At 39.7% G+C, this 22,108-nt stretch overlaps 1 protein-coding gene across 6 annotated transcripts in view; it reads right to left on the bottom strand.

The window, feature by feature from the left end:
* Positions 1 to 22,108, bottom strand: part of NFX1 (nuclear transcription factor, X-box binding 1) — an 88,069-nt gene continuing 65,961 nt past the window's right edge. Inside the window, exons 22-25 of one of the 6 annotated variants that reach the window (XR_008465067.1) lie at positions 20,686 to 20,831; positions 14,565 to 14,666; positions 4,891 to 13,075; positions 3 to 4,379 (exon numbers count right to left, since the gene is read on the bottom strand). Coding sequence is in view for 1 of the 6 variants with exons in the window: in XM_054192951.1 (XP_054048926.1) it covers positions 13,000 to 13,075; positions 14,565 to 14,666; positions 20,686 to 20,831 (324 nt within the window). In the remaining 5 variants the exon portion in view is untranslated. Of the gene's footprint in view, positions 13,076 to 14,564; positions 14,667 to 19,532; positions 19,796 to 20,685; positions 20,832 to 22,108 lie in introns of those variants that run through there. The other 5 variants (XM_054192951.1, XR_008465068.1, XR_008465069.1 and 2 more) reach the window with 5 other exon arrangements.

The raw sequence follows: 22,108 nt of genomic DNA, 5'->3' as shown, positions 1-22,108 counted from the left end.
CGGAGCCTTCTCTTCTCCAGGCTGAACAACCCCAACTCTCTCAGCCTGTCCTCATAGGAGAGGTGCTACAGCCCTCTGATCATCTTCATGGCCCTCCTCTGGACCTGCTTCAACAGGTCCATGTCCTCCTTGTGCTGAGGGCTACAGAGCTGGATGCAGTACTCCAGGTGGGGTCTCAGGAGAGCAGAGTAGAGGGGCAGAATCACCTCTCCCAATCTGCTGGCCACAGTTCTTTTGATACAGCCCAGGATGCGACTGGCCTTCTGGGCTGCAAGTGGACATTGTTGGCTCATGTCCAGCTTTTCATCCACCAGTACCCCCACGTCCTTTTCCACAGGCCTGCTCTACCACATCAACCCCCAGCCTGTACTGATAATGAGGATTGTCCTGACCAAAGTGCAGGACCTTGCACTTGGCCTTGTTGACCTTCATGAGGTTTGTTCGGGCCCACCTTTCTAGCTTGTCCAGGTCCTTCTGGATGACATCCCGTCACTCTGGCATGTCGACCGCACCATTCAGCTTGGTGTCATCGGCAAACTTGCTGAAGGCGCACCTGATCCTGCTGTCTAAATCATTGATGAACATATTGAACAGCACTGGTCCCAGTACGGGTCCCTGAGGGACACCACTTGTCACCCTTCTCCATCTGGACATTGAGCCATTGACCACCACCCTCTGGATGCAACCATTCAGCCAGTTCCTTATCCACCGAACAGTCCACCCATCAAATGCGTATCTCTCCAACTTAGAGAGAAGGATGTTGTGGGGGACCGTGTCAAAGGCCTTGCAGAAGTCCAGATAGGTGACATCCGTAGCTCTCCCCTTGTCCACTGATGCAGTCACTCCATTGTAGAAAGCCACTAGGTTGGTCAGGCAGGACTTGCCCCTGGTGAAGCCATGCTGGCTGTCTCAAAATACCTCCCTATCCTCCATGTGCCTTAGCATAGCTTCTAGGAGGATCTGTTCCATGATCTTCCCAGGCACAGAGGTGAGGCTGACAGGGCAGTAGTTCCCAGGGTCCTCCTTTCTACCCTTTTTAAAAATGGGTGCGATGTTTCCCTTTTTCCAGTCACCAGGGACTTCACCTGACTGCCATGACCTTTCAAATATCATGGAGAGTGGCTTGGCAACTACATCAGCCAATTCCCTCAGGACTCTGGGGCGCATCTCGTCGGGTCCCACAGACTTGTGTATCTTCACATTCCTCAGGTGGTCACGAACCTCGTCTTCACTTACAGTGGGAGGGACTTTGTCCCCCAGGACCCTGTCTTGCGGTCCTTCAAACCGGGAGGTGTGAGGAGAGAGGCTGGCAGTGAAGATCGAGGCAAAAAAGTTGTTGAGAACCTCAGCCTTCTCCTTGTCTGTTGTTAGCAGTTTGCCATTCTTGCTCATCGTGGAGGGGGTACACTTTCTTTGACCTTCCTCTTCTGGTTGACATACCTGTAGAAGCCCTTCTTGTTATTCTTAGCATCCCTTGCCAAGTTCAGCTCCAGCCACGCCTTGGCTTTCCTGACCTCATCCCTACATAACCGGGCAGCATCCCTATACTCCTCCCAGGACACCTGATGCTGCTTGAACTGCCTGTGCAGTTCCTTCTTGCCATTTAGTCTGACCAGCAGGTCCCAGCTCAGCCATACCCGTCTCCTCCCTTTCTTACTTGATTTCTTACACCTGAGGACTGAGAGCTCTTGTGCGTCCTTGAAGATCTGCCAGCTCTGTTCTGCCCCTTGTCCCTGAGCACCATCTCCCAGGGGGTCCAATTGACTAACTCCTTGAAGAGCTGGAGGTTTGCTTTCCTAAAACTCAGGGTCCCGACTAGGCTCCTTGTCTGTCACGTTTCCCTCAGGACCATGAACTCCACCAGTGCGTGGTCACTGCAGCCCAGGCTGCCTCCAATCTTGATACCCATTGCATACTAAAATGGAAAACCAGAACAAAAATGCCAACTTTGTGAGAATGATTGTGGGGACCATAAGCGTGGGCAATTTGGTGCAGGCTAAGAAGTCTGCAAGCTTCTTAGCAGACAAGAAGCTGGGGGTGGGGGAGTGGGTAGCATCCTACTGTGGTTCTGCTAGTAACTCCATGGCAAAAATGTCATTTGGGACATATACCCTTGTTTTCTGCATACACTTTACATCATCAAAAACATAGCCCTTCCCTGCCTCTAGATTTCTGAACATGGGCATGAAGCACTGGAGCTTGTTTAGATTATAAATCTATCCACAGCACATTCCACTCTTCCAGCCTTCACATCCGTGACACTTTCCATGCAGGCTTTCCATTTCTCACAAAAAAATCATAGCCAAATAAACAGTTTGGTTTTTAACAAACCTGTGCTTCTGCAAACATTCCCAGACCTGCACACCAGTCTGCAGCTGGGGCACCTTACTATTGCATCCATGTTAACTGCACAGTCGTGTGACAAGCAGAGATGACAATATTTACAGTTACGGAAGTGATTATACCACCTGTGACAAATACAGCACCCAAGTCTCTTGCCCTAAATAACTTTCTGACATCCTTAACACTGGGACAAACTATCATGCGAAAGGAGGAAGGAGGTATCGGAGTATCTATGGTGATTACTTGGCTTAAAAATACCCCCAAACTTTTTTCCCCTCAGGTAGGAAGATGATGCGTATATAACATCCACCAGACCTTCAGACAAGGTGATCTCAGCATGACCTCCTGCTGCACAGACCACCCCAGTTTGTGAGGCAGCTCTTTTGCGTCAATTAACAATTGGGCAGCTGTCGGATCCCTCACTGCTTCAAGCCCTCTGAGACCCCCAGCAAAACAGAGGTTATTGTCACCATTATTAACATCAATTAAATAGTACCACTTTTTTCTATGATTTTAGAATAGACTTTAGGGTTCTGTGTCCTATCCTCCCAACTGCTTTTATAGTAATGATAGCCAAGAAGAAAGTCTGATCAAAACCACGGCTCTCATTTACTCTCTAGGAGAGTACTGATGCACTTGAAAATTATCTCTGCTTTCATATTGCTTAAACCAGTAGTGGGAGAATATAAAGAATTGTGCATGCTCACAGCTTCAAGATGAAGCTGATCATAATCACCAGATTCACAGCTGGCATGAGCAGTTAAAACAAACATTTCATACAGTTCTTGTAGCGATGGCTAGCCTAAATTAACAAATCTGTATTCTTCTACATATAGCCTAGCTCCAAACCCCTGGACGTGCCATTAACCATTGCTGCACATCCTCCATGCCTCTCGCTCTACCTCCTCTGCTACATTTGGGTGTAGAGGTAACACTGCACTTTCAAATGTCCCCCCTCAGAACCTGGGTGTGCTGCCAGTAGCTCCTCCTGGTAGACATCCTCATTGTGAACTTGTTCACAATAGGTACAGCCCCTCGTTCTATAGGGTGAGTGCAGTATCAAGGATGTCCCTTCCTGGGGATCCTCTTCTGTTCTAGCAGGACACATGTCCACTGCCCAGCAAACTCAAAAAGCAGTTTGCACTTGCAGGACTTGTGGTAGGCATAAACACGCTCTAGTAAGATGCTCATAATAATGCATAAATTGTTTAGCTTTACTAACGATCAGTCTTTGTTGTAACAGTGTTTTCTGTTTTGCTGAGCCAAGAACTATCTGCAACACCAGCATTTTTATACCCTCTACCTTGCCTGCTACTCCTCTATACCCAATAACAACCATGGTCTTCAGCTCTGCAAACCCCTCACTGTTTTTTTTTTGTACCCTTGGTCTTTCAGCCACAGCTGTGGTCTCTGACATGTGTCTGTAGACTTCATCCCAAAGCCTGAGTCTTGCTGCTTCCACAGTAATCATGGTCCAACAGTACAGTCTTTATTTCATTCTTAGTCTTCTGCTTTTCATTTGCAACATCAACCTAAGGATAAGAAAACACAAGCTTCCAACCCAACTATTAGCAGTCTTGCAAGTTGTTGTAAGCTCCACCACGGCTGTGGGTAAAGGGTGCTTCCCCACAACCCACATTCTCCGAGTGAAACTTACCTTGAAATTCAGTTCATGGCCCCGGCTCGCGTGGTCTTTTACAAGCAGCCCTTCGGGCTCAGACTGCCCGCTAGCGTCTCATAAGGACTTCTGTACAACCTAAGGTTCTCCTGTGACAGTCTGGCTTTTTAAGCCCTGGGAAGGCTCAGACCACTGTAGTAGCAGTTACTCTACCTAGCGTTACTACCCTTGGCAACAAAACTAAAGCTTTTTGCAGGATTGCTAGTTGAGTGAAGCCGTCCCTCTTCTCTCATTCCAGTACCAAGAGTGAGGAATTTGTCCTGAGGCTCCCTGTGTATTCAAACAATACAGCTGTCTTCTTTTCTGCTAGCATTTTACTGCCTGTAAATGTCAGGAGTTCAGCCACAATTCTACTATGCTGCACAACAAATACAAATAAAAAGTCATTAGGACAATGTGTGACATGAGCAGTCTTTTGCTTTTATGCGTTCTAGCATTGGGCTCATCTGCTTTGAAGACTGCACGAGCTGTTGAGCAACTACTGTGCCTGTCCTTGGGAAGCCAAGCTCAACAGCACAAGGTATATGGCTGCAGCCGTTCCCAGTGTCATTCATCTACAGTGCTAGATGTATGCTACCTTCCTTGCTACCTTCATATCTTCAAGCATAAAGATATCCTCCCTGTACCCTTCCAGCGTTCTCCATCTGTTTGGCACCCTTATGACAAAAGGCTGCCAGCTATAATGCAATATACCAGGAACTCTGCAATGAAAATCCCCGGTCATTACCTGAGTCCATGCCTTTTTCTCTCTCCTACTCAATCTGCTTTTCCTAAAACTCCTCCTGCCATGGATTCATATGGGGCCACATTCCCACTCTGCACCTAGAACAGCCAAACCTCCCATCTAGTAACAATCTGGGGTTTAGTACCTAGACAGGGGAAAGATCATTGCTGACTTGGCTGGATGACTGAATTTGAACTGAACAACCAAAACAGGGATCAGTAACTGATTCGAGCCAGCAAGCTCTGGAGTAAATCCAAAATTGCACTCTTCAGCTGTGATCCTGGTGGGAAAAAGGGTAAGTATTAGCTCTGAATGTGCATAATTCTAAAGTAGTTTTTATTGATACTAATTTATTTCACATTAATATTTTCATTTTGTAGAGCTGGATAATGTTTTGAAAAAACGTTTTACAGGGTGACCAGTTTTAGTTTATATTCACTTGAAGAGTAACACATCCGCGACTACTCAGCTGATTCTTTCAGGTATTTTTTGCAAATCCTTTTGCTTCTGAAAACAAACCTTTTCTGTAATTTCTTGATATAGTTGGTAAGATGCCCATTCCACAGAATCAACTGACTGCTTTAGTAAGTTTTTGATGATAGAAGCTGTTTGGCCATTAAAAGTATTCTCATCATTAAGGAATTAAATATCAGGTAATACTCAAAGACTGCTTTATTAATCTCGGAATAACAAGAGCTCTCTCTTCACGGGTGGCAAGAAAAGCCAATTAGTTTAATTTTAGACATTCTTTCATGTAAAAGAAACTTGTTACGAAGCACTGAAATAAAGATTTTTTTCATTCACTTAAAATAAATCCCCTGTTAAAAATCTGCCACTCTTAACATTATTATACCCAAAATTAATATTTGAATTTAACTATAACCGTCTTTGAAGCTGCAAACACTGTAGTAACTGGAGGATTACAGCCTTATCATAAGTGAGTTACAAAATTGCACGTACGGTTTATGGGCTCCCAAGAAACCATGACAATTATATTTCCTTTGATTCAATCCATTCTGTTCTAGCAGAATATATTCTACCTGTAAGTGTGTAAAAACTACTGAATGGTAGACATTAGAAAAATAAAAAAGCTGTTTCAGAATAAAAAAACAACAATAAAAGATTAACAACTATCAAACTTGGAACAAAACAACCGTCAGGAGCCATAAGCACTGACCACTTCAATGTGACTGCAGAATTACATCTCTTATCAATTAACCAATCCTGGTCTTTTTGAAACAGACAAAATACAGCACAGATGTTAACAAATTAATAGAATTGCTCATGACTTCTGGAGACTGTATGCAACATTCAGAAAGATAAATAAGACTAAGATGACAATGAGAATCAACAGCTTGTTCAAAGGAAACTCAGGGAGGTCACGACAGCCAAGACGTCTTTGCCCAGCAAAGACATGGAGCGAATCTGATTAACTGCTCTCTATAAATATAGCTAACATTGTACATAGAAAAAGAACCGTTAAAGTTCCAGGACAAAACCCAGTTAAGAGCGTAGCTTAAGTTGACCATGAATTGGTCACCACAATACGTGGCTGGCTGCCTTTGCCACAAGGGCGTACTGCTAACTCACGTTCCACTTGCTGTTCACCAGAACGCCTTGCCCCCAGGGTCTCTGCACACAAAGCTGCTGTCTAGACGATGGGTTCTGGGCCTGTACAGTTGCATGGGGTTATTCCGTTCCAAGTGCATGGCTTTGTGTACATTTAGGCTGGAGGCTAAAATAATTTCTCAATCAAGGACTGGAAAAAATGGGAGAACAACGGAGTAAAAATTTCACTGATTTCAAAGGGGGTTTATCAGCTACTCCTTACTAAATACATTACTTACATTACTTGGTAAGTCCTGAGATGTCAGCTAACAGGTAAGATGCAGCACTCCTTAAATGCCTAATAACGTTACCAGAAATACACCTTAACTAAAAATTCATTAATGAGTTATTTCATTGATATTTCAGTGGCATCAATCCAATACCTGTTTAATCACTGCCTACTTCAATAGAATATAATTAGAATTACATAAGCCCTTGATTGAAGCTGCTGAACTGTCCTTCCTAAGCAATCACACAGACACATACTTAATTAGAAACTTTGGCACTTATTTATTTGATGCCAACATACTGAATTTAAACACCAACCCAAATCAGTACGTCCCCTAGGAGTTACTGCACCGACTGAAGATTTTAATTAATACTTCCTGAAACAGCATTTATTAATATCTGTCAAGATGTATCAAACTTACTGGGTAAGCAGTAAATGCAGAAATTCCTTAAATTGCTTGTTAAAAAAAGATAAGCTCTCCAGGTGCCTTGAATGGACAGAATGTACCTTCCCGACTGTATTGTTTGTTAGGCAACTATCCAACACATCGCACTGCTCAGTTTTCACCACAGCCTTTTACTTCCTAGAACGTAGATTCATAAAAAATGCTCCGTAGTATGACATGTAAGCTTGCTGTACATACACAATTTTCAGAGACAGTCCTTTTGTTCCTACCTACTATATACAAAGTGTTCTATTAAGGTAAGGTTTTCTTTACAGTGATCATGATTTTTAATTTAGTTACAGCTCCTTACACAAATGAAGCCTTCCAGTCCTCTGACTAGAATAAATTTCCTGTCCTTTAAAGGAATAAATGTGGATGTAGCAAGATGACTGAACATTGGACTACGCACACATTAGATCCAGTAGAAAGCTGAATCGTTTACTAGGTGGCAGTTGCTGGACATGATTTCACGGAAAATAAAGTTGCAAGGGGCAATAAAGCAGATCTCCCCACAACAGACATATTTTGCCCCTCCTTTCTCTCACTGAAAAGAGCTCCAGAGCAGGCAACAGTAGGTCATACAATGGAGCCTAAACCAATTTACAGAGGGATTGCCTGAAACACGAGAAAGGTGCTATGTCTCGGTCTGTGCTCTGAAAAAGACTGTTTCAATGGCAAAATCCATTTTCTGTTGTGAGACCTATGTTTTCCACAGAAGTGTAAAATTGAATAACCTGACTTTAAAAAAAAAATATTAATAGTGCCAGAAACAATAGTTCATGGGGTGGCAGAACAAGACGTAAGTCTAGACTGTAGAAGGGCATCTCACCCATACCACAGCAAAGCACATTCGGCAGCAGATTTCACCCACTGAACATGAAGGCACACTCACTTATCTTTTGCCTGGAAGCTGAAAGGATCCACATGTTGCTACCTGCAACAGGGTCCTGTTCACACCAAACAACTTCCAGGACCCTTCTGGGACGTGGCTTCTCCCAGGACAGCAGCAACGTGGTCTCCTTCCCTCTGCTCAAGAAGTTGCACTACTTTGTCCAAAAATCCTGAGATAACAAAGACTAAGAAACCTGGTCTAGAGCTCAGGAGCATTCAAAATACAGCCTCTCTGAAGATAGCCTTTCTAATGTCTCTGACATTCTGGTTCATGGTTAAATAAGAAGTGTATAGACATAAAAATTTGCACATCAAACATCTTACAAGTTCAGCATCTTAGTAGGATAAGAACAGCATTTGTTACGTAGCAAGGCTTCTGCTGGGAATTCCGGATCTACAAAGTCTAAAATACTAAAAAAACAACATTATTTTGAACACTAGTATTTATCTAAGCCTTTATTTAGTAGGGGACTGTTGCAACGATGTCATAACTTGAATGACTATTTCCAAACATGGACAAGATAAGTGAACAAAAAGCAAAACTGATTTGTCTCTTTTGCTGCCATTTCCGCACACCGATGATGACATGTTTGGTCACCTTCTAGTCAATGACAGTCCTGAACTGAAGTGCAAGTATTTTCTTCAGGCAGAGATTTCCAATTAAGATCTGTTTTGCAATGCTTACATACCTGCAACATGCCATCCTCAACCTCCAAAATATCCTGAAAAGAAAGTCCAAGCTTACTGGCAGTTGAGGCAGTAAGACAAAAGGTTTTTCAGCTATCTTTCAAGAACTCTTCAATCTCAGATAATTGCTTGAATTTCTTTGAGACTTCTTGCACTCCATCTGAAATATCAGGTCAGGCCACTGTAATTTTTTGCTGCTATTCTTTATTTCTGTGACTTTTGCTGTTGGAGATGCATTACTCGGTATTATAAAATCTGAGGAGTAAGCAGTCAAATAATTTCAGATTTCTGATTTTCAGAGTCTTTGCTTTCTGAGTCTCCCTGCCATCTACTGAACTGTGCTGGCAAAGTTTTCACACACACCCAAAATTGGTCATCCTGTATTTGTTAAATCTAATGCCTACAGGGACTTTTAAGTGACATTAGCCCTCACTTCCTTCCCCCATACCACTGTTCTTTATAGTCACCATTACAATGAAGGGACAATGAGTTAAAATCATACATTTTATTACCAAGTAGCATTTATGCTGACACAGTATATAGTTTTTCAGATAACCAACATGTACATTTCTAGTCACATAATCACCTCTCCTGTACTTCTGAATCCCAAGAGGCAGCAGATAATCCTTACTTTCCATTCCCTGGGGAGTCCCTCTTTACTTGCTTCGCTCTCCTTACAGCATTCATTTAAAATCACTTCAAATCCAGGAATCACACCTCATACTTCAAAATTTTAGGAAAAGTACTCTCGAAACTTCCATTTAAATCTTCATTGTTTCTCTGTGATAACCCAGTCTTCCAACTTTGGAATACCAAAACAAAGCTGGCAAACAATTCTAAAGCACTGGACTTAGATTTATTTCAGATTCATAAAGAAAGTAATTTTATACCATTAACTTGAAAAAATCAAGTGAAATATAAGCCTTTCAACAAATAACTTAAGAATAAATGTTTTGGAACAGTTTTACTTTGCTCATTTCATTATGCAGCAGATATGGTACAAAACTGCCATAGAAACAGTGGTTTTGAAGTCTACTTATGCATCTTGCACAACTTTAGGTTAAACCCAAGCACTGAAGATTCAGAGCGCTTTAAACATGTTAAACAATATAGATAGGTAATAGCACAGACAAAATGCCAAAGTATCTGCCTATTTTATACACAGTTTTAAAAGCATCTCATGAAGTTGCATGAATTCCAACTGACACCATTTATTTCAAAATATGTTTATTGCAGAGTACTTTTTTCAAATAAATTTACAAGAAACAATATTATTCTTAGGACTGTGGAAAATGACTAGCATACCAAAGCTTAAGTCTTGGTTCCACTGATATCAATGCAATTTTTGCCACTGACTTCATTGATGCAAAGATTTCTTTTATCCACTCATTTTTCTATTAGATAAAAGCTGTAAAGGCCAGCTCAGATTTACAAAATAGCTATTTGAAAAATATTTCCATGAGGCACACATGCAATATGATGATGAGTTATCACAGATATCAAAACTACTGCTTTAGTACTATTCCATATGAAAGTCACAGATACATTGCAGCAAAAGCAAACCAGAACAGAGAGGAGAGCACCACTGTTAAACTTTGCTGAGTTCCTTCTTAAGGCTATGTAACTATGTTCTGGTAAGAAAGACATCAATACTTTCTTTTTGGTATTACTTTCCAGGGTAAATGTATGGTGTCATGTTTTTAACCAAGTTATTAAAATGCATTTCAAAATAAATGCTTCTGTACACGTGACTTGCTTCATAACTACAGATATGTTCCGAGAGCCACGATTTAGAGATGTGTAACATACAGATCTATAAAAACGTTTTAACATTCATGTAGTTAAGAGGTTTAGTGATGACAATTATGACTTCTCAGTATGAACAGATTCGGTAATAATTATTCGTCTCATCTAGAGAAGCTGAAGACTACCTGGCTTTTCTTACTAAAAGCAGTGGCAAAGCACTTGACAGCTGAAGTGCATCTCACCACCAAGGTTCACATTTTTATGTTAAAGCCATAATCTGACAAAAATTTCGAAGCGCAGAGCTAAATATTATGTCATTAAAGCCTTTTAAGTTTTAAATTTCAAATCAGAGGTGCAAACGTGAAGTTTTAGCTATATTCATGTGCAACTGTGTTAATAGGTTTCAGCTTTATTCTATTTATTATCAACTAAATCACTTTGGTTTTCTGTAATGTTAGGTCTACCTATGGTATACCAACCGCGTGTACTCCAGTGTACGTCCACCTAACTATAAACTCTCAGCTCACTGGACGTGTGTGCCAGCTCTTGTCCAGAAGCTACCTTTGCAGTATAATTATGTGCAATCTCCCTAACTAGCTTGAAAACAGTACTATATTAACATGGTTTAGTTTCAAAACCAGAATTAGCCTTTGTCTGGCCACATTGAGCTGGCACTTGTCTGCAAGCACTGGAATAGATTCACTCCTCACAACAAAGGGACTGAAGAAATACATTCCTGGAAAGATGCTGAGCAACTTATTTCATCAGCTGAACTCAGCAAAGCGGTACACCTTGTAGAATCAAACATTAATTTGCTTAAGAAATTAAGGGCAATATAAGATATGTTAATTTATTTTTCATTTCCATTCACAAAATATTAAGCAAAAAAGGTGAAACCAATTTAAATGACTACATGCAAACTAAACGCCTAAACACTTGAGGATTGAAAGTCCTTCTGGTAACTGTTTTATCTGAAACATATGCATTTCAAATGCTTAGAAACATGTAAGAGCGCATATTTTTTTTAAAGTGAAATAATAAGCTCCTACAAAAATAGGCAATAACAGCATGCATTTTAATTTTCAAAACATTTTGGGGAATAAATATGGTCTGCAAGGTTTGCTCCTCATTCCTTCACGTTTCACAAGGTGTTGAAGATGAAATGTAGCCACAGACGGCTTCACAGTTAAGGCTCAGGGTCATGTGCTAACTGTAAGTGAATCTAAGCATGGATAACTGCCTTCTTCCATTTCCTTGTCAACAAATCTTACACTACACCATAGTGAGCTGGCTGAAAATTAAATCAGCAACAGATAACAAGTCTTCTGCTAGATCTCTTTCTTCAGTATGCTAAACCCCTTTTAGCAGCAGCCTCCGAAGCTGTACAGGGCACTCACCTCTAGTGCTACATGTAGCCAGCCACAATGAACAAGAAACGGAGTGCATCGGCATCAAAGTTAATGAAGTTATTAATGTAAAAAACCTTCTCTTCAAGTGAACAGTTATTACTCAAATTCAGAGCTGTGCCACTTCTTTGAATCAGACCTACAATCTCCTCTCGCAGAGAGCTACTCACCTACCTTAACTCATCACCCGAAAACAACTCACCATCTATGAGACCAACTTTGGTATCTTTCACTGTTGAAACCATCATCCCATTTTGTACAAACAAAAAGCATTTCCCATACAACAGAGATCTTCCAGTGCCAAACATTTTAGACAGATTGTCTTATAAATTTTACAAATATTGTTCCAAATTCATAACACACTTAAACCAAACTCCACACATTCACCTTAAGCTTGCACAGTACAGAAAAAGATTATAAACTCCCAATAAAACCATGCAAAAAAAACCCCCAAATCAGAAGACCATCAAACTAACATATCTAAATATAAATTAAACCAAACAGAACACCAAAATAATAAACAAAGTCTGATTTTGTTCAAGGTCTTGAATAACAAAGTATTAATTATTTTCCTGGGCTGTTTTTTTAGGGGTGGATTTTTTTTTTGTTTTGCTTGGTTTTGGATTTTTTTTGTTTTGTTTGTTTGTTTTTGTTTTACACATCAAACTTGAGATAAAGCAAAATAAGTCTTAATTCTCCATCTTCCCCAAACCCTGGTTCTTCAGATAACAAAGGAAGTCTGTGCTCTTAATGGGCATTTAGTGTATATATTCTTAATTTCACCACATTAACACAAAAATTAATTAATAACATATGAAAACACTTTAAGAATATTCCCATCAGTACTTTTAACACAGATTATTTCTAGCCCGTTTTAAGTTGTGTGGGACGTGTCAAAATAAATTTTTGTCGTTGTTCTTACTACCCCCAAAAATATATTTGATTACCAGTTCTCTCACTTTAAAGGCATCAATGCAAATCTACATCATTCTGACAGCACATCAGATAAAAAATTGCACCAAACCCAGGTTTAAAAAGCTATACTACTGTTAGGTATTATGTAGTTACATAAACTGTAAAAATGCCTAACTTTTAAAAGTATCACAACCAATCTAACTTTAGATGTTAAATCACTAATATGCTGAACAATTGATCATTTGACAGATAACCAAAAAATACCTCACACAATAACTTAGTATCTTCACCTCTAAGCTTCTGTATCATAATTCTACATCAATCACTTCAGTCCTGGACATCAAAGTAGTCAATTATCGGCTCTTCTTTTAATGGTTTGGATAAACCACTGGTTCCACAACTCCTGAAATTATAATAATATTAGATGTTACTCACCCACATGAAAAAAATGATACAAAGTAAACGGAAATCATAAACTCCCATAATGTCTCAGCGTGCACATGCACACTGCATGGGTAAATGGCATGCATTTCTAAGTTATGTTTTAATGGAAGTACCTTAACGCTCCAGAAAGCCTTTGTCAACTGATTTTTGGAAACAAACATATACTTTATTAAACTAATGTACATCAATGTGTGGCTGAATTGATAAAATTTGTTTTGATGTTTTACCAGAAAATAACACTTACTGGTGATACTTACTACAAAAACGATACTGTACCGAAGACTAAATGTTCAACATGCCTTTTTAAAAGACAGAGCGAAAGAAATACTGTTGAAATGAGTTGATGACCAAATCTGCTCACTTTTAAAAGCCGGAGTAATACCAAATGGTAATACTAATACCAATGGTAATATCAAATCCAAACACTATAAAGATTTTTTCCATAAGACACTATGAGATCTTCTGGAAGATTTTGTAGAATTAACCACCTCTAAAGAAATTTCACTTCTAGTAATTAAAAATAAATGGCTAAAACCTTTTTTAAAATTTAATTTTACCATATAAGCCCCTTTCGTTAGGGTCACTGAAGACAGGAATCCCACAGAAGTGGAAATAAAGAGTAACAACCTTTTTAAAATTCACATTGAGTTACAGTCATTTTAGACATGTGTTATGCTCTAGATACTTAGTTCTGAAACAATTTAAATTTTCTCAGGACAGCCTACTTTGTACTCTAGCAGCACCTTAAACACCCAATAGCTATAATAATAATACTGCAGTAAGTTGTCCGTTTCTGCAAATGGTACTTCACAGAACACGATTTCAAATGTTAATTTGGAAATAACTTTGGGGAAAAACATTATGAAAGGTAAACTTGAACAAAGAATAAGATATCCATTATAAACATTCCTAATTATGAGATGGACTATAGGTACCTGAAGCTGGCTGGTCATACAAAGACCATTCTATTAAACTATTCACCAAGAAGCCTTATATATCCCATCTTCACTAGTTTTCACTATCTGAGAAAAATGATAATTCAGGTAGTACACAGTACACAGACAACTGTGTAATCTATCCAAATAAATAATATTATGCCAGTAATTACTCTTTTACACAGAAAAGTTAAAGGTAAAAAACATCCCAAAAACTCCAAAACAGCCATTTCTTCCTAACTGTCTAATCTTTATTAAAAAATAATACAAAAGTCCACAATATTTGTTATTTTACCACTCAAATATCACACAGTAAATCCAACATTTTTTTAGCACTTAATTTCAGGTTCTCTTCTGTGGAAAGAAAATCTTTGTGCAGGCTGCAAGCTCCAAAGCTGTGCGTGTGTTGGGAAAACAAAGAAACAGGGAGTATAAAGTTGAAGCTCAGGACCATTCTCCTCTGGTAACTCAGCACAAAATTGAAGAATACTCTTTTAAAAACAAATTCCTTACTTATCTGTTTGTTTGTAATGAGGAATAGGTGGTGGAGGCCTGCTCTGCATTTCTTTATCTAGCACAGAAGTTAAGGTATTGCTTGGACAAATGGATTTCCCTCTAGAAAAAGAAAAGAAAGGGTATTTAATTCCATAGGAAATTATATTTATTAAGGAGTGAGGGTAAAAGAGTTACATTTGTAAATAGCAGTGCCGGTGTCAGAGTTTATACTTGTATACTTAAATCACCTATTCAAATATTTAATTTTCCACCCACAGAGAGCAATAGTGTGCAAAGTCCATTTTCATTACCGAGAACAAGATATCCAGTATTCTAAATGTCTCTTGATCGCTGTCTATAAAAGATGTACAAACAGCTTACTAGATTTAAGTATTGGTACCCAGACTCCTTCCTTTCTGCATGTGAAATGCACGACTCATTTCTACTATGAAGTGCACAGCATGATAAACTGTTAAAATACCAAAAATGCAATACTTGCGTTCTAGGGCAACATGCATCTGTCCTTTCGCAGAATGGATACTAGCTTAACTCAGTATCATGTGAACACAGTTCGCTGCATCTCCACAACGCGTTATCTAACGTTTTGGAAACACGTTCTTAAACTCTGGCAGTAAGTCATGTTAAACTTACACTTATCACTCTGTACTCAAACTAGCCCTGCTATGCAGTACTCTCCCAGTAACAATGCAGCAATACTGCCTCTTCCTTCTCAGCTAGCTCAGGCGGAAAAGATCAGGAAAATAACATTACACATTAGCAAACAAAAAATCAGCTCTTCCTGCCCTCCACACTAGTTACAATCTATTACGTGATCATGACCACGCAATGAAGCATCCCAATTGTGCTTGTACCATCTGCAATGCAAGGGCAACCCTGTGGCTGTGGAGCAGGGCAGGATAAGGTGACAATATAGGAAGACAGCATACTTCAGCATGCATAAACTCAACTTTACACTCAACTAGCACACTCAACTTCAGCGTGGCAATCCATGTCCAAAGGCTGCACTGGCTGGAGAAAGAGGAAGGATTTTAAAAAAAAATAATTACCAAAGACACTGTATAGGCTGTGGAGAGGTCTTAAAATTTCCTATAAATTCATGAGCCATTTTCAAGAGTGAGCTTGCTTTATTTCAACTTCCAGTCACTGTTATGATTTAAGTGCAAGACTGAAAAACCTTCCACTATCAGCATCTTCTCCATTCAAAGTTTCTTTTTAATCTTTTCCGGGGGCCAAATAAGCTGAATAAATTACAAATTCTTAAACCTTTTCAAGCTCAATTTCTTACCCTTCTTGAACTTTCCTCTATATCCATGCTACTGACATTTTAAGATCAAACTAGTTCTGGTACGCTAAACTGGATTGCTTTCCTATTTCTATCTGAGTAGTTTATATTGGATATTAGGAAAAATTTATTCACTGAAAGAGTTGTCAAGCATTGGAACAGGCTGCCCGTGGAAGTGGTTGAGTCACCATCCTTACAGGTATTTAAAAGACATGTAGACGTGGCACTTAGGGATATGGTTTAATGGTGGACTTGGTAATGTTAGGTTAACTGTTGAATTTGATGATCTTAAGAGTCTTTCCCAACCTAAACGATTCTATGTCATTCACTAAATAATGTTTCCTCCTTGTTCATTTTATTAATGATTTTTTAAATAAACTCTAGACCATAAGATTCTCTGTGTTTACTAATCACATTGAATTCCTACCTTCAAGTTCATCTTGTTTCTTTCAAAATTACATTTCAAATAGCAAAAAATACTGCAAAACGATGGCTTGTACATTGTTATGATTCCAGAAGTGTACATGTGTTGAGTTTCATGCTTTGTCACATACTTGGTTATTCATATTTTTCCCCACCTCCCTCAGAGCTCTAAGGAGTTGAAATCTCACATCAGTACATAGATAAACACTAGTTCATTTCAGAGCTTAAAAAAAAGTAAGTATTTGTCTTATTTCCGTCATATTTGAATTATTTCCATCATATCTTGTTTCCATCAGTTCTGAAAATATAATGGCCAATTCCTGTGATACAGTGGCAGTGCAGATGAAAAACTCCGCAACATTCGCAAGGTAAGTCAGAAGTCCACTAAATACGAAGCAATGATCCCCGACTCCATTTCATTATTGTTTTAAACTGAGTACTGACAGTCTGTTCACACGAACTGCAAAGTCTTGCAAACCAATTCAAGCCACGGAGGCTTTAGAGACAAAAGTCTACCAACTCACTCTCAAGCAAAATGTACACCACTTCCTATATACCTTGGTGACACACAGGTCAACTGACTCCAATCTCCCCACAATTCTGTGAATATTTCTATTAATTGGTTTTTTTTAAAAAAAGAAGTGTCTCGAAAAGCTGATACGGTTTGGGTAGAATAATGAAGCAAGTGGCCCTCAAACAATCTCCTGATTGTCTAGACTTCATATATTCTATGTTATAAGCCGTCAAGAGGCAACACATACTATTCTCAGGGCAAACAATGTCAAGACTGAAGGAAAAATAGTAAGAAGGAGATGCAGCTCTTTTCTGGAGCAGGACTGCTGTTAAAACCACCTTGGCTGGTGACCTGTAGAATTACTTGTGCTTAAATTGCTCAAAAAGCTTGAGAGGTTAGAGTTGTTGAGCTGTACTCATTGGAAAAGGCTTTTATGATTGCAAAGGGGTTGGTGAGGAAGTTAGCTCTTTCCTCATGGCAGAGGAGATAATTCCTAGAGAGTGAAGGGTAGAATAAAAGACCTTGAAGTGATAGAGTGTTTACCTTCACCTTCAGGAAGTCATCAGAACTTCTGCAAATTGGAAGTGAAGTTATTCCAGATACCAGAAAGGCTGCAGAGACAGTTAACTTACTAAGTAAAATGAACTTGTACCTGGAGATCAAGTAGTGAAATGTGTCCAGAGAAACTTAAAGAAGTCAAAGAATAATTCTGTTTCCTTAGAGCATATAATTTCCTTTCAAGTCTGGCACTGGGATTGACGGTTTTTACCTTCTGTGATGCAACTGATCTGATAAGGGTGTTCCATGTAGTTACAGGGGGTTTAATTTCTTTAGGTGTTTGTTTCTGCTAGTCTTGTGCAGCCTGCAGCTAGGTAACCATTCCTGAACTGTCTCCAGACTGACTTTATTGAAAGGAAACAAAATCCTGGGTGAATAATAATAATAATAGAGAACGCATCTATGAGACTGCGGCAGGATGCGGTTTTCTCAATGAGAAAAACGTTCAGGGACCCTGTCACCTTCCTAAAACCTCCCTTGTTTGTGAGGAGAGACTGACACTACTGTTCTTCCTGGATGGAACAGGAAAAGGATGGGTCTTACAGGGACAAATGTTCTCAAAAACACTTCCAGGGTGTCTCAAGTTCACACAAGCTGTTTAAACACTGGTCGTTGCATAAAAACAAGGAGACACCTCTTAACAGGCTCTGGCATCCAGAGTTATTCATAGGAGAAAGAAATCCATATGAGTAAAAGACTTCAAGAAACCACTGACAGGTAGACTGAAGCACATGCGTCAACTTGGAGACAAAAGCCTTCCCCTTTTCACCATACCAGCCTGGACATTACCTTTGAACCTGGTTCAGAAGGAATCTGGTATTGCAACTGCTCAAAAGATGGTGACTGCAAAGATGGCCAACAGGGAAGCATGAAGAGAAGCACTTGCAAGGATTCACTCAGGGTCGGTCTTATACTTCAAATGACACTAGAACTGTAATTCAGATCAACATTGACAGTCAACATTGGGAATGCTCTCTATGTGGTTAGACAATGGCAATGCTGTACATCAATGATTCTAATCCAGCTAATACGACCAGCTCTTGCTGATGTGGTGGAATGATGATGGAGGCAGGGGCTGAGGGCAAAGCAGATTTGTGGTGTTTGCTCCTAGAGATCCAGAAGGGGAAGAAGTCTGGTTGGAGGAAGCTTTCTTAGCACCAAGGAGACTTTCTCACTCCTCTGACCAACCTGTATGGTGATGTTACCATTTCAATGACACAACAACGGTGTGTGAAGAGGAAGAATGGCCTCTCTGCCTAGCATCATTTTGAATTATCTATACTCGGAAGTGCTCATAATGGAATTCCACAGGGAATGCTGAAAACAGAATAAAACAAAATGCAAACCACTTGAACTTTCTGGTGACTACTAGCCCCTGGACTTGAAGAAGCAACAGCTTCTTCAGCAGTGAAATACTCAAAAATACCATCCTGGACCTTGAGCTATCACTTGTCTGAGGCTTCAGTGTTTTTTATGTCTCAAAGAAGTGGCAAATAAAGAAACAATGAAAAGAAGCTTTGGATGAATCCACTGAAATAAGAAACATTGCTATGCAGATGAAGAATATTCTTAGTAGACCACCTGGTGTCTGTAAAACTCGCAGTGGTCGAACAGCAGCATGAGTGTTTTGCATGGTACACTGTTCCCTGGACAAGGGAAGGAGCAAGTGTCAATCTCTCGTAAAACCACAGAGGAAGGCCTCCCATTCTCAAGTTGCAGGATACGTCTGTTTCTAAAGCATAGTCACCTGTCCTGCACTATTCTCTGACACTTTATCCTCTTCACTAATTTCTCATCCTGCCCGCACCTCCCCCCCTGCCCCAATTTATTTATTTTTCTTAAATAAGCTTTTTCAAATACGTTTTCTTTCTCACCTTCCTTTACTACAAACCAAAAGAGTACCTTAAATTGTTTCATGGAAACACAAAGGGGTATCAAAATTGCACTCCATGTGTCTGAAGAAATCAAGGTTGTAGCTAAGCTACCAACCCAAGAACAGGCTCAGGAGCAGCTCATGGCATTCCAGTAGCACAGAAGGTGACAGTTTTTTATAACTACAGTCAGTATCTACAGGTGAAAACAAGTGATTGCCAAAGAACCACAATCTGACAATCCTAAACTAAATATGCTGCCCAGTGAGCAGCAGAATCAAGGAAGCCTTCCCATCCTATGGCTCCACTGCAATCACCTTGCTTTTCCCCCAGCTATACTCCCTTCATTTCCTTTTCTAATATGAACTGCCTTCTGTGGGTCTTCTCCAAGTATTTCCAGTTTTGCTTAGAAATCTCTTCAATTTGCAGAAATTCCAGGAGTATGCTCTGTGGCAGGTTGTCCTGGTTTGGGGTGGAGCAGAGCCAACCTTCTGTTCAGTGGGAGAGGCTTTTCCTCTTACTTCTTGTTGTGGCAACCAGGGTCAGCTGGCTGGTTGGTTGCCCTGTGGAGGGGTTGCACCTGTGGGGAGGAGTGGACAGGTCAGGTGCCCCAAAACACCAATCGGGTATTCCATCCCATCTGCCACGCTCCGTATAAAAGCTGAGGGAGCAAAGGGTTGCCACCTTCTCCAATGTCTGAGGATGATCCTGTCAGTTTGTCTACCTTTGATCCCAATCCATGGGTTCCTCAATGAAGATCCAGAATCCAGTTCCCATCCATCACTGAATCCAGTCTGGAACTTTACCAATGCTGGCTGGTGACATCTCCCTGGGAGCTTGATATGGTTTTGTATATATTTGTATACATTACATCTACTTCATTATTTCCTTTTTATTTTATTGTTAGTATTTCATTAAAGTAGTTTAGTTTTGTTCTAAACTCATAACTCTCTTTATCTCTGTTCTTCCTCTCCTTGGAATGAGAGGTGGGGGAGAGCATCTGTTGTCTTGTCATTGGCCAACCTGGCCAAAACCATGACACAAGTTCAGATAGATGGAGAACAAGTAAGTTCCAATACCAGAATTTTTCAAAGAGGGTGCAAATTTAGGTATGACTTCTCAACCCAGCTACTGATTTTCATGAAATTTTATGAAATTTCTTATCTTTGATTCCTCTATCAAATTTAGCTGATGGCAAAAGGATGAAAAGTTACTGCTAAGATGAACAGAGGACAGCCTTGCAAAACCTTTTCTTAGCTTTTCCAATTGGGTTTTCTTCTCTGAAGATTTACTTGACTAGTGGAAGTAGAAGCCTATGAAATTATCAATTTAAAAACTGCTTTAAAAAAATTCTACTGGAAGTTACTGTTGCAAATTGCATTATAAATGAACTCATTTGAGTAAGTGATAAAAACATACAGTTATTTAAACTATAGTTAATAGACTTGAAAACAATGATGAATTACATACTTCACTGCAGTGATAACAACATTACGCTTTGGTTCGTTGTCATAGCTCACACTTTCAATGCCATAAACCTGAGCTAATTCATGGATGATTCTGCGGTGATCTCTGTTCATTGGTGGGTAACAATGGCTCTTCTTTGTATTCTTGCCCTGAATTCAAGAGAAAAGGTTTTTTTAAAAAAAGTAGTACAGTTTTCCTGGGGGGGGGGGGGGGGGGGCAGAGGGAAGAAGACAAGAAAGTGCTTATACCTCTAAAATTTTGCTGCTATGACAAAATTAGTACCACAAATTGCTAATACCTCAGTACTGACAGAAAGCTCATCTAAAAATGTCCATTTCCCCAAAATTAAATTACATGTCTTCTATTGTTTCCATCACTTCAAAGTATACACACACACACACGTATCTTTTAAGTTTGAAATACAAATCCCAAATTCATCCATTCTATTTGTATCCCAAAGAAGCACTATGATTTTTTCTAAATTTTTATTTTTCAGAATGATCTGCCCATTTTGAATTACATCTAATTTTATTTTCAGACTGGCCTTACAATGCACATACTGCACATAGCTACATTAATTTCTCACTTCCCTCTACCAAAGAAGCTATTTATCTGCAAAATCTGTCATGCAATGGCATCAATAGACTTTTTATTAAATAAAAACAAAACTGTAGTTTTAATTTCAGTTAAAGAGTGATAATGATTGACTCTACACTGATTGCTATATAAACAGTAAAAGAGCAAACAAAAAGCAGGGCCCTATGAGCCCTGTCCTAATGGACTGGGTGGCTTCGTAACAGCAAGTGTGGGTGAGGATGAGACACTCAGTGCTTCAGTCTGCTTCAGGGACTCAAGATGCTGCTTCAGCTTTTGCCTTGGTTGTCACCAACAAAGTCTTCTAGGTCTTGGGGTCTACAGGCAGGGTTGAAGGGGAAGACAAACTACTAGTAGCAGAATAAGCTTGAGTCAAGGATTTCTAGAGAAATCCCAACCTATACAAGTTCCTGGCAGTGCATTTAAAGGCTCTGAGAAACCAGGATGATCTATCATCTCTGAAAGTTTGTAGAGAACGGGGTAGGAACCCTATGAACTAGAGAAAGGTAATGTTTGTAACTATGTTAAAAAAACCAACCAACCAACAACCCCAAAACCAAAAACGCAACCCAAGAACTACAGGTTGATCAGCTACCCTTCAAAGCCTGAGGGGAAAAAAAAATAATCATAGAGCAAGTCCTTTTAGAAGCTATTTTTAGGTACATGAAGGAGAAGGTCCCTGGGAGTAGTCAATGTGGATTTACAAAAGGTCGGTCACCTAAATTAATGTAAAGACCATATGTAATAGAGCAAGATGTACATCAGAGGTACATTGTAGCTATCCTGTAAATAGAGGGTTAATATCTGTCTTCCCTTAGATTGTAAAATAGCT

The sequence above is a fragment of the Rissa tridactyla genome, chromosome 2 (genome assembly GCF_028500815.1).
Source record: "Rissa tridactyla isolate bRisTri1 chromosome 2, bRisTri1.patW.cur.20221130, whole genome shotgun sequence".
Lineage (NCBI taxonomy): Eukaryota > Metazoa > Chordata > Aves > Charadriiformes > Laridae > Rissa > Rissa tridactyla.
The sequence above is the reverse complement of the archived record's forward strand: the minus strand, read 5'-3'. Positions and strand labels throughout refer to the sequence as shown.